Source organism: Cheilinus undulatus, linkage group 24 (assembly GCF_018320785.1).
Source record: "Cheilinus undulatus linkage group 24, ASM1832078v1, whole genome shotgun sequence".
NCBI classification, from domain to species: Eukaryota; Metazoa; Chordata; class Actinopteri; order Labriformes; family Labridae; genus Cheilinus; species Cheilinus undulatus.
In genome coordinates this window covers 5,816,597-5,829,642 of record NC_054888.1, presented here as the reverse complement: position 1 = coordinate 5,829,642, position 13,046 = coordinate 5,816,597, and the positions used below count along the sequence as shown (strand labels likewise).

General features: G+C 37.4%; 1 protein-coding gene and 1 long non-coding RNA gene across 12 annotated transcripts in view; one reads left to right on the top strand and one right to left on the bottom strand.

The window, feature by feature from the left end:
* The window catches only part of kcnh7 (potassium channel, voltage gated eag related subfamily H, member 7), a 245,580-nt gene extending 244,852 nt beyond the window's left edge, over window positions 1-728 (top strand). For all 11 annotated transcript variants that reach the window (XM_041781707.1, XM_041781705.1, XM_041781706.1 and 8 more), the window contains one exon: window positions 432-728. In XM_041781707.1, coding sequence (XP_041637641.1) covers window positions 432-728 — 297 coding nt within the window. The remainder of the gene's footprint in view (window positions 1-431) is intronic.
* LOC121506123 lies at window positions 643-12,625 on the bottom strand. Its single transcript, XR_005991614.1, has 4 exons — window positions 12,493-12,625; window positions 10,665-10,723; window positions 5,962-6,096; window positions 643-775 (listed from the first exon to the last, which is right to left on the bottom strand). It is a non-coding gene; the product is annotated as an uncharacterized LOC121506123 (long non-coding RNA).
* Between the last annotated feature and the right edge of the window lie 421 nt (window positions 12,626-13,046).

Sequence of the window (13,046 nt, the reverse complement as noted above, 5' to 3'; positions counted from 1 at the left end):
ATTGCCATGGGTTTTGCTTACTGTGAGAGTCCCTCCCGTTAATGCTCATGTGGACGTCTCCCAAAGCTGAAATTGTTAGTGCATGCTTATTTTTATTTTTCCAGGAATCCAACTGAGATCAAATTATGTCCTTTAGAAGAGAAAACCTGGCCATAATATTGTGTTTTTATGCCCGACTGAGCATGGAAACAGTCTGGGGAAGCAAAAGGGAGATTGCTGCTATAAAAAGAAACATCCCTCCATTATTAGACACGTTTGTATAAGAGTAGCATCGGTTCAGTGATCTGTACGCTAGAATTAAGAATTTAAAGTTATGCTAATAGGAGAGGCCTTTATTCTGAGATGAAAAATGCTGTAAATACTCTATCTGTTCTAAATAGGCTGTCCAGAGTCCGTTTACATGTCCTGTGCTCTTCTCCTGTCTCCCTCAGAGTCCTGTCCTGGAAAAATCCCCCATCAAATCCAAAGAAACCTCCCCCATCCTCCTCCACACAGAGACTCTCCAGGATGGGAGCTTTGCTGGACTCCTGCAGAGCGACACGGACATTGAGCAGAGACACTCGCAAAACGGAGTGGACTCTCACGAGCAGCAACACAACCTTCAGCAGCAACAAGAGGTGCAGAGGTTCCCGTCGAGCCGACAAGCGTCTCTACCTGACGTCCCCAGCAGCTCAGGAATGTTGGGACTCCACAGGCCAGTTTCTGACCCGGGGCTTCCAGGAAAGTAGTCTTTGATGACTGACTTTAACGCTTGACTCAGGGTCTAAGAAAGAGACTGAATATGCAAAGGAAAACAAACTGTAGACTTTTCTTCCATTCCTTTTGGGAAAACCGTCCCCTCCCTTCCAGCTCTCTGATTCTGATGTATAAAGTCCATTTATACAGAGCTATTTATACACTATATTAATACCACATTCATGTAAAGTCAGCACCTACCCTGTACATACTTCAATATCACACTGCCAGCAACACAAGGCACCTGATGTGCTTTTTCTACAGCAGATATGCATGTTTCTGTTCCTCATTGCTACTTTTTCTTTTGTTGCATGTTCCCTCACACCACGGCTCTCACACACCGTCACAGGTGTGTTTTCAGCATGCTCACAGACGACTGTAGCTATCAAGTCTCCTTTTCTATGACTCCTCCTCCTCCATGGGGGGTTAAAAGCTACTTGAAACTCTTCATGAGGCATTCCTCTGTTCTACTCTGGAGCTCCACACCCCGTCTGTTTTATTTAGCGTGCCTACTGAAGATTAATTATGCCGCTCAAAATCCAGAACACAAAAATATAGCACAACAAGCTTTTATCCCTATGTGAGAGCAATAATAATGAAACAGAATCCTGCAGATTCTCGACTTTAAAAGCTCTGGAGATTCTTTTATACAACCTGAGAGAAGAAAAAAAGCCTCATTTTCTATGTTAAGCTCAATCCTCACACATAGAACGCACTTCAAATATTCAATTTAACCAAACGGATGCTTAAATTTTGGATTTAGCAAAATTTAAACACATTAAATCACCTGCATCATATCAATTTTGAACTGGTATGGGACTAGCTTTGCTGCTGCACTCAAAACTTTTAAAGGACATTAATATCAGGACAGTTTGGGGATTTTTTTTTAATGTACAAACTTAAAATTTCTGCCACAAATTGTTATGTAAATGCACTGTTTTCATGTGCTATCGTGTCACAACAGCATTAAATATTCTAGCACAATGGACGCTCACTGTCCACACAGCATTTGTTCAAATCTGTTAATTTCACTGTTAAGGTGTGACATCTAGTGCTTTTATTTTGAAGGTGGAGAAACACCAAGTGTGGTGCGTTGCATTTACAAGCCTTCAAATGTCCATAAAACAAGTAGTCTTACCAACAAGTCACAGCAAACCATCTCAATCAGAAATATGGAAAACAGCCACAACATCCACACTGCACAACAAGCTCCACTGAGCAAGAGAAGCAAAAGAAAATCAAGTTAACCCGCCGTGCAAACATTGTTAGGACACGCTGCAAACCAAACTCCAGTGAGTGCAGAATATCCTTCAGTAGATTCTGCTCTTGGCTTTACAAAAGTTTCATTAGCTTCTAATTCAGCGGTCTAAATTGGCCTTTAAAGACTTGCTGTGCAACTTTAGAGACGATTTCCTGACCAAAACAAATGCTCTCTCAGGACACGCCCCCTCCCCTCAGCCCCCTCCTGTGTCTTTGTCAAAGAGAGTGGCAGATGGGTGTGGATAAACCAAATTCTGTGATAAACTTTTATATGCATCTCAGAATTAACATGCTTCTCTTTTTAAGCAAAGGAGAATTTTTGTTTGTAAAGTCTGTTTGTCCTCCAGTTTTACTCTCGGGACAATCCTCCATCATCTTGCTCCCAGGCACAGCACCCCTAAGGGGGTAAGGGTGTCTCTCTGTCCAAACATGGTGGCAGGGCCAATGGTTTATGGAGTTTTTGTAGGCCAGTATTAAATAAATAAATATTAATTAAAATACATTGTAAACAAAATTACATGTTTAGGTGTTTAAACTTTTTTTTATTTTGGTAATAGTATTTTCTTTCTAAAGCTTGCTCCATTTGTGCTACCAGATTTTTTTCCTTAAAATTCTGAGCCCGGTATCACCTGTGGGCGGGCACTTTTGGAGGCATGTTCTCATTGGCTGGTGAGCTTTTGGTGGCAGCCAATGGCTGGAGGGATTAACATGAAAAAAGTACAAAACATTGTAGAGCAGGGATGTCCAACTGAAGATCCAGAGGCCAAATCTGGCCCATAAGATCAAGAAATGTTGTCATTTTCAATTTTGAATCTCACAATTCTGACTTAAGCTTTTGACTTTTTATCTCATGTATTTGCCTTTTAAAAACATTATCTTCCCTGTAAATTTGTTTTGACCTTTTGAACTAATAAGTTTGACTTTTTTTTTCTCAGACTTTGAGCCTTTTAACTTAAATACTTATGACAATTTATTATCAATATTATTTATATTTTTTTATATTTTACTTATGGTGAAAATGAGGCTGAAAGTTTATGCTTAAAAGTTGACCTTGTTGGACCCTTAGGTTAGGCCTAAGACTAGGGGTGCGTTTGAAAAGTCCAAAAAATTACCTCCTAAGTCCTTTCCTATTCACTTTTCCTTAACCCCGATGAGAAACGTCACAGGGTTAGGGAAAGGTGGGAGTAAGAGGATAGGAAAGGAGAACTGTGGTGAGTAAGGAATCCAACTGCACTTTCCCTAGGCGGATGTTACGGATGTTACGGATGTGACGTGTGTTTTTTGTGTAAAAACTACAATTTAACGTTGATGGACTACAAAATTCGCAACTTCCACTCGGTGCGTTCTCTGTGTTGTTATGTGCTGTGAACGCTAAAACGTCAGAGATATGAGCTCATTAAGATTTTTATATCCTGAAGTCTCTTCAGGAAGAGGAACTGAGAACATCTAGAACAGCAGAAATCTTTCTCTTAATCTGAACTTTCTACTAAGTCAATACAACGAGAAGAATAATGTTCAAGTCCTTTTGTTTCATAACGGTATTAAATACTTTTGCTTTATTCCCTACCTAATCATTTTTTCTTTAATTCTCTCGTCTCTTAAATTTATTACAGAGTCTACTCTGGTTTCATCTTCCTTTCAGCTCGTTCTGTGAAAAGCTCTATAAATTGCGTCTTCCCTGCGTAATTATGATGATAAATATGATATTCACAATATAGCAACATGCCGAATTTATCGCTTTAGTTGGTTGTGATTTACAAACTTAAAACATTTACTTTAATATTTCAAAATAGCAAGACAAATACAGTTTAAAATACTGACTGATCGGTTAACTATTTAAATAAAATGGAAATGAGAAGAAATGAAATCGTGATCATAAGTTAAATGACAAAGTTTTCATGTCTGCAATATTCCTCTGTTCATCCCTACTGCCTTCCGTTTATCACGTGTATTATACGTTTGTCTGGATTTTATGGTTTAAATCGGGGTTAGTAAAGTTATTCTAGTTATTCAAGTTATTCACTTGTTTTGATGAGCGGTCAACAGGTGCGTCACTTTAAATGGGTGGGTCGTCTTTTCCATCTCTCCTTTGGTAAAGGATGGTTCAGTGTTTCCTAGGCTAAAGGAGATAATAAAGGAAATAATGAAGCTCCTTTCCTTACCATTGGGAGAATTCGAACAGTCCTTATCATGGCCGATGCTTAAATACTTCCAGGTCGTTTCACTCAGTCAGGAACCTTCCTAAGCAAAATGGACTTTTCGAACGCACCCTTGGACTTTCACACTCCTGGCCTAAACAGTCCGGCCCCTCAGAACGTCTCATTGGAGCAAATCTGGCCCCGGACTTAATATAGGTTTCACACCCCAGTTCCAGAGCAATGGTTCCAAACCTTTTTTTTTTCCCCTTTGAGCCCTTCCAGGACTGACAGGAAAGAAAATAGTGATACTTTGAGGCCAAAATTAACAAATTATTTTTTTGTTTAAACCCAAACAAAGTAGCCCTTAACACAAATTATTTCGCCCCAAAACCCACTGTAGGAATTATTCATAAGTGTTAAACTATGAGTTCTGTTAATCAGATCTAATTTAAACAACCTCAGGGCAGACAGAGCCTCACGCCCCCTAAGGGGGTCCCAGACCCCTGGTAAGGAACCAAGGTGCTGTAACTGTGAACACAGAGCTTCAAACAACAAAACCAGATGATTCACTGTTATTTTGGAAAGCTGACTCATTAAAACAGGCTGATTTGCTAAATGAATATTCAGAATGTTACCCATTAAGCCTTTTATATAACTTTTACAGCATTTAAACCGTCAAACTGCTGTAAAATGTTAAAAATTTCCTCAAACTGTCTCAGTTTAATGTCTTTTAAAAACCATTAAACCTCTGACTGTAGCAGCAGAACTGATGTTGACGTTACCTCCTGGATCTTAATAGCTGGTGAGATTTCTACCCATCCCTTGAGATAGTCTTTGGTTGCATGCTTTAGGTCTTCCATTATCTATCGTCTAAAAAATCCTCTTAAAAGGAAAAACATTAAATATTTTTTGGCTGAAGACAGCTCAGCCTCTGATAGCCTTAGCTTTCCAAGCCTGCTCTAGCCTTTACGAATGCCATCGACCCAACGCGACAGAAACCCGCTCCACCACCATCACACATGTAAATGTATTTAACTGCATTAGGCTGAACTGCATGACGAAGAATTAGTCATTTTAGTTTTTTAACCAAACTCCAAGGCGAGCTCATGTACTGCATGGAGACTGCGCTCGACTAACTTATTAGCAGTTTCAATCAAAACATATGTAGGGACAGCACATACTCATCCACAGAGATGTAGAAATAACCGTTATTTTTTATAAACTAAAGTATTTAATTTGCTGTTATTTTTCTATTTTATAAGCCCCGATGTTAGTCTGACTGCTGGTTGACGACAGAAGATGAATGCATAGCCTCTTAATGTAGCAAGTAAGACATCAGGCAGGCGACACTTTAAGCTGTGTGTTGCATTTACTGTACGCTATTCTAAGATTTTCCTGATTTTAAATTGCACAAAATCATGTAAACATTTCCCTCTGAGCTCATATGTTTCCTACACTTCTTAAAAATATCAGTTAAACGGCACAGTTGGGCTGTTTCCTTTCTCGAGCACACACGTAGAACAAAAGTTGCTAACTCGAGTCGTCCACTGAACTTTCATGGGGATTTGCAAACTTTTGCACAGAGATTAGAAAAAAAAAAAACTTGCTGTACTGGATCTAAATGTCACTTTTTAAATCTAGTGCTGTTCACAATTGTTTTTATGCATTTTTTAAATGTTTGCCACTGTATTTTATACAATGCAACACTTAACAGCTAATTTGAATGTTTCTGTTCTTAACTATATTTAAAGAAATGAACTATATTGTGTAAATAGACTTGGGGAGGGGGGGAAATGCGCAATTGTATAAATGAATAAACAATGCATACTGAGTAAAATGGCTTTGTCGTTGTATGGTTCCTACTGTTCAGGGTCCGCCCACTCCTGGATGTGGTCCTTCTCCACATTCTCCTTGGCCTCCTTCAGGGCGTTGACTCTCTGCAGTGATACTTCTCCAGCTTGTGCTGCATTGACAAACAGAGGGCAGCAACAATAAATACGTGGTTCAGTTTAACCCTTGTGCACCACTTCAGAAAACGATGTTTCACGCTTTGCAAAAAGTGTTAAGTTCCCAAAAAGTGCTATAAAAATATTACCTGTGATTTTTTTTTTTTCACTTTCACTGCATTTAATCTCTTGACCAACTTAAGTCCTGATCGTAACTATTAAATTTACATATATTTCCTAAATAAATTTAACTCTTGAATGCTATTTGGTATGATTAGCAAAAAAAAAAAAAGACTGTTTCTCTGTACAAAAAGCCTCACACACACACACACACACACACACACACACTATGCAATGCAACAGAAATAGGCCTCAATGAAACGGCACAGAAAGGAGCCCTCAGCCATATCGTGGAAAATGATGCCATATGATGGATAACTGAATAATAAAGTTTCAAGACAAAAGCTTAGATTGAAAAGGGAGTCACATGTTCAACATTGTTTAATGCTAAAATTACAGTGGGATCAAAAAAGTATGTTTTTAATGGGAGTCAATAGTGCAAGTAATGTAGGGTGAAAGATGGAAGTATAGCCCTGTTATTAAATGAAAGGTTGAATTTTAAAATGTCAAAAAGTGAAATCCTTGCAATATTTGGTCCCCCTACTATTAACAAAAACAAAAATATTGAGCATTTTTCATTGAACAATGCTAAAAATGTACCAAAGGGTGCATAAGGGTTAATCTAAACTTAGCACAAAAAGTAAGGGAATTTGTATTTGGTAGGTTATTTCTTTGTTATAATAATGAATCTTGGCAGTAAATCTTATGCTGTTGGAAAGCCTGATTATTATTAGCCTTTTAAATGAAGCCACATTTGTAAGGAACATGCATTTGTGGGATGAGCAGCAGAGCTGAGAATGTGGGTTGTGCTGGATCACATTTGGCTTGTTTATTGGTGACCAGCAGTGCTAAAATACCTCTTAAAGATAAATAAATTACTTTTTGCTCATTTCTTCATTGCGATTTGTAATGTAATATTTGAAGGCCCCCTAGTGGACAAATATGTAACTACACGGTGATTTAAGCACTGGCAACTGGATGTTTTACATATGAATTTATTACATAATATTTGTGCATTAATATTCAAATATACTTTAAAATTTGAAAATAATAATAAAGTAAATTAGACTGCGGCTGTAGAGGGATATTGACAGCCCTGCTGCGTTACACTGAAGAGCACCCGAGAGCTTTGAAGCGAATAGCTTTGTCTCTGTGTTGGCACTGGTGTGACCGCCGCTGAAGATGTGAAACTTAAATGTGTGAAATTGACCTTTTCTGCCATGGTGAGGAGAATCTTACTGTGACCGTGGTACAGGCTGATTCTGGGAGCAGGAGAGGCAGGGAGGGAGGCCCACTGTGTGCGAACCAAAAAAGCACACGGCCATTCATCTCCTTGAATTTACACTACAACCTTTTTCTCTGCTGAGTCTCTGTGCAGGTGCACCGAACTGATTCTTGCAGTGTGGGTTTACCTGCCTCTATTACTACATCACACCTGTGACCCACATGCAGCCTATCAGTCACACGGTAAGGTGGTCAATGAAAAAACTCTTAAACTTCAAGAGCTAGTCATTCAACCCAGTCATAATGTAGAGCAGGATTCAGTCTGTGAGGTCACATGATCAGCACCATGGACAGCACCACACTATCAGCTGTGACTACAGAGACAGCTCAGAGGGAATTATTCTCTCATGTCTACAACTCATCAACAAATATTCAGTGAAGAATACCAAATACACAGCTGAGGCAGGAACACAATAACAGGTAACTTCACTACAATGTTAATTAATTAACTGGGCAAAGACCTGCAACAGGACTGAGCTCTTTCTATCCTGATCATAACTTTAAGTCTCTATGATGTTCTAAAAGCTTGGCATAGACATCGACGTCATCGCCTTTAAAAACTTCAAGAACAAGGACATTCACATCATTAAGTACTAAGTCCCTACCTGTACCACAGCTACAATAACTTACTCATAAAAATAAAGGTAGTAAAATTAACATTATTCCACCAGCATTAAAGTGCTGAATTATTAAAGAAATGACATGAAACTAAAAGTTGTGTGATGTGCATCTTGCATACGAGGCAGGCTGGTGTGGAAATGGCGCCCTCTAGTGGTTAGTTTTATAACTTTGTTGTGTATAAATAATCAGATTGTTTATTTGAAGGTTTCTTTGACATAATCATTGTAAGAACACTTCCTCAAAAATGTAGAAATAGTTTCATGTTTAAATCAAAGTTTTTTTATTGTTCGATTTGTCTAGTTATCTAAATTTTATTCTACTAATATAATTTTTAAATTTAACTTTATTTTAGAAAGTAGAACAGATTTTAATGTGACTTTGTTTTTTCTCCATCTATTTTCTTTTTTAATGCAACTCCAATTTGGTTTCCATTTGATATTTGGGAAACTGGCTTGAAATCTGATATCTACTTGAAAATTTTGGAGATATAGTTTCCTATCTACATTGATTTTTGTTTTCTTTTGTTTTGTTTTTTGTTGCATTTTCATGGGAATTTGGGAAATTAGTTTAGATTTCGGGAGGAATTTGGACTTTTTTCCAGCAGCTCAAGGAAAATTCCAGGGGATAGATTTTAATATTTGCTTTGAAATTTTGGGAAATTTTCATGGGAATTTTAGCAATGTATTTGTAGTTTTTAGAATTAAATTTGAAACTCTGGGTGGCATATGCTTTGAATTTTTAGATATTTATTTAGAAATTAATTTGTAAATATGTCTGAAATTGGGAATTTTGGGGGAGGGGGGTGTTCCTTTGAAATTTTCAAGAATTTTCATGGAAATTTCAGGGACTTTTGGGGAATTTGCAAAGGAATTTTAGGGAGGGATTTGCTCAAAAATGTTCAGGATTTTTCTTTATGAAAGTTTTGCTGAAACCATTTGAGGACATTTGAAGAAATTTGGGGGTATTTTTATGAGAAATGTTAAAAATATGATCAAGAATTTTCACAGACATTTTAGGATTTTTTTTTTAATTATTGTGTGTGGTTTTTGAAAAGGAAAATGTCCAAGAAAAATTTTGTTGCTTGGCCTCGTTCATACAAGTCCTTGTGGTCCATCATCAAAATAAGAGAAATAACTCCCTCATCCCTCTCTCAACAACTGACACCATCTCTGACAGACTAAAGACTCCCAATACCTAACTGGTCAACACACAGCCAAAACATCTGCTCTAAAACCCATCCAGTGCTGTATTTTCTGTGGAAACAGCTTTATAAATCACCAGGTCCTTCTAATCCCACATAAGTGGGAGAAACTAAAAATAGATTCCAAGCAAAAGTTCAGGTCTCAGGAGGATGAAGAAAAAAACAGAGCACTTCCTTCAAATTTAGTTTCTGTGAGAGAAAATAGTTTATCAGTCATCAAACACTTGTGGGGGAAATGGCACCCTCTAGTGGCCCGTCAACAGCAGCACAGAAAACATGGACTGCTGATTTATGAGTTTTTAGAGCTCGGGATGGGAATTAAAGGATTTTACAGACATCAATGCCATTATTGATTCTTATTGTTTATTAAATCCTTCCAAGGAATTTTCTTTTTGGAAAAAGACCACAGAGGTTTTCACTGTTAATAGGTGAAATTTTGTAGTTTCTTTCTCTCCAAACACTGAACAAGAAGTCTGCTACCTTCAGTGAGAGTCAGTGACAAGCATACTTCAGTTCCTGGCAATAATAAAGAGTTTAGATAACTAAACATAAACTGAGAGGAGAACATGACAAAATAAACAATAAGTTTCTTTTTTGTTGGAAATGTCTCAGCTGAAACAAACTGCTCTCTGAATCTTCAGTCTTTGAACTTCAGTTAGAATAAAATACTACTGCTCAATCCCTAACAACTTTCCTTCTCCTGGTCTTCATTCGACAGAACTGTGAGTCTTATAACAGGATTATGTTGTCTTCATTTTACTGTGAGCTGTGATTTAAGGAGTAAATTATTGATAAATATAACTGATAAATGTAAATCTGACACTGTTAACTATAAAGTACAGCATGCCATTAGGTCCAAAATGATAGATATAACACCTCACTGACTAACTGGGAAGACCGACTTTAGTCCAGTGGTTCACAGCTGGTGGATCAGGACCCAAACTGGGTGGCAGAGACGTTATCAGGCGTCGCTAAAGTGTGATTTAAAAATCGAGGCAAAATCTGTATGATTTAGAGAAAACCTAAGCAGAACACATCTATATTATTCCTAACATAGATTATATTTGTTCATCTTGTTAATTCTGGGATAAAAAACACATTTTCCCATGGTAGTTATTTTCTCAGTTTCTCTAGAAAATAAGAGTAAATTAAAATGGATGCATCTGAAATGATAAACTCCTGTTCAATCAGATGTTTTGTTCTATTAAAGGTCATATTTGGGTCATAATGTCTTATTGAGGGGGTGGTGGGGGGTCCTGAGGGTAGACCAGCTCAGAGCCACAGGGCTGGTGCAGAAATAGGCTAGACAGCCATTCACACTGTGATAAAAGGACAAATATAAACAGGACGTGGACTCACCTGCAGACTCTGCCGTGTTCCTCCACAGAGAAAGAAAACCTCAGTCCGCCTGCAGACACCTGGAACATAAAAGAAACCAACTAAAGAAACTTCTGACAGACTCAAGCTGAACTTCCTCACGTGGATGCCTTTAACCATGTTAGTTATGTTAGTGGCTGAGATTCATTTTAACACTACAGTAAAGCAGGAAACATGGAGGTAAGGGGTGTACTCTAAAGAAATATGTGCCACTAAATGTTTATTTCAGCAGTTATCTTCTGAATACGTTTGGTATATCGATCTCATGTTAACATTTTTTTATCTTTAGTCATTTTGAATTAAAAAGTTCAGAGAGGCTGATGAAGGTAAAGGGAATTATTTTCTTAAATGTGTAATTCAATGTTTTTTTAGACATGTGAGACAAAGGTTTGTTTTTTGAGTAACATTGAGGGGATTTGCTCATAACATTAACACCAAATGTGGAAGACTAAAAGAACCATTAATAATAGCTTTAGTACTATCAGGACTATTTTAAATCATGAGTATATAAACACAATGGGCGGCCGTATAATGTACTGTAAGGACTTTTAATTTATTTACAATAATAGTTCGTCACAAAGGGAAAGTATGAGTATCAAAGATAATCAAATGTAACAAGTTTCTGAATTTAAAAAATCATATTAATTCAGACTGTTTCTAATGACAGATTTATCATTTCTTTACTAAACATTAACTGTGTTAAATAGTTTATCCCCATTTATCCAGGTATATGTCCATTAGTAGCTGCAGTTTTCCGTACAGTTCCCATCCCAGAGCCGTTGTTTAATGCATTTTTACAGCTTTGTTTTACACATATAAAAGACACCCACACAATAAACGTCAGGTTTAAGGAGAATTAGAAATATCCTTGAAAGCTGATAGTTTTTATTTCATTTTTAAATAATCCTGTTTCTGTTGGCAGTTATAATGCTTTAGAGAAAGACGGCTGATTCAAGAAAAACACTGATATCAGCAGGTCAGAGCCGTAAAAATCAGAGTCAGACAAAGATATGCCAGGATGTGTTTATATCCGACAGTAACACTAAATCTCCTCTGCCTCAGTGTCTATGACTGAAGTATGACAGAGGAAACGGAGCATGTGTTTCAGCCCATACCGGACGTTCCTCATTTGGTATTTAACAGTTTCCACAGTGGCTGGTGTGCAAGAAGTTAATGCCAAGCCCTGGTCATGTGTGAGTTTGCAGCCAGTCAAAAACAACAATGGCTACCCCACCTGTAGCTGATGACAGTTAATACCAAACAGGCCCTGAAACCCCGAGATGTAACAGGGGTCCAAGCAGACTGGATGTCAGAAGCAGATCAAAGATCACAATAAGAGTCTTGAGACCTGGCCTGCAAACAATCACCTATGGTATTTACACACGGTATTGCACGTGCACGCACCAAACACTGACGTCAGGGGTCATTCACAAATCATCAGAAGTCCACAGGTAGCTAATCAACAGCGTTTAACCATTTAAAGGCTCAGGAAACCTTTGCGGGTATTTAGAGTTAAATAGCTGATAACAGTGTGACACCATTAGTTTACAATACTGAACTTTCTAATATATTCTAATTATATGAGACGGTAAATTCAGCTTTTTACTGTAAGCCATGTTTACCATTAAAATAAACACTTTTTAATATTTAATTCTGAGTGTAACAGGGGTTTCCTATTTCAATTTAACAATTTAAATAAATCAACTTTATAAGATATTCTAATTTATTTAAAGGCACCTGTAGCATTACGTCACAATAGCATTAGCCTAACATTAGCTCACCCTGTCTGTGTTTGTGTGTTTTAACTAACCTTAGGAGTCCCGGTGATTCATTCTTCTGTTTTCCATCGTCTTTCCGTCTTTATTTCATCCTCCAGTTTTTATCGACAACCGTAGTTTCACGCTAAATACACACGGTGATAGATAATTAGCACACCTGTTACTAATGAGCGGAACCGGAAGTGACGCACTAATATCAAACGGAAGTCACTGCTGTAAAATCATTCAACTCTCAAATCATTTAGGCACAAAACAGTAAGGAAATGCAGAACAACACTAAGACGTTTCCGCTCCTCACATGCTGTTTAATCTTTAGAAGAAAAGTTCATAATTATAACTTTTAAAATCATAACGGCTGAAAAGATTTCTTTAATCCCGAAAATGCTAAACATGACCAGGATAAACATAAACATAATCTCCGCTTTGAGAGGAAAAAGCATCTTATTAAATGTTTGACAGAAAAAGTGAGATTTTTTTAATGAGGGAAAAAAAGCTAAACTGTGCTACTATTGTCTTTTTTTCTTGTTTCATTAAATGAGTACCAACTCCACAGAGTAAACAAATATATGTCAATAAAATCACTCTG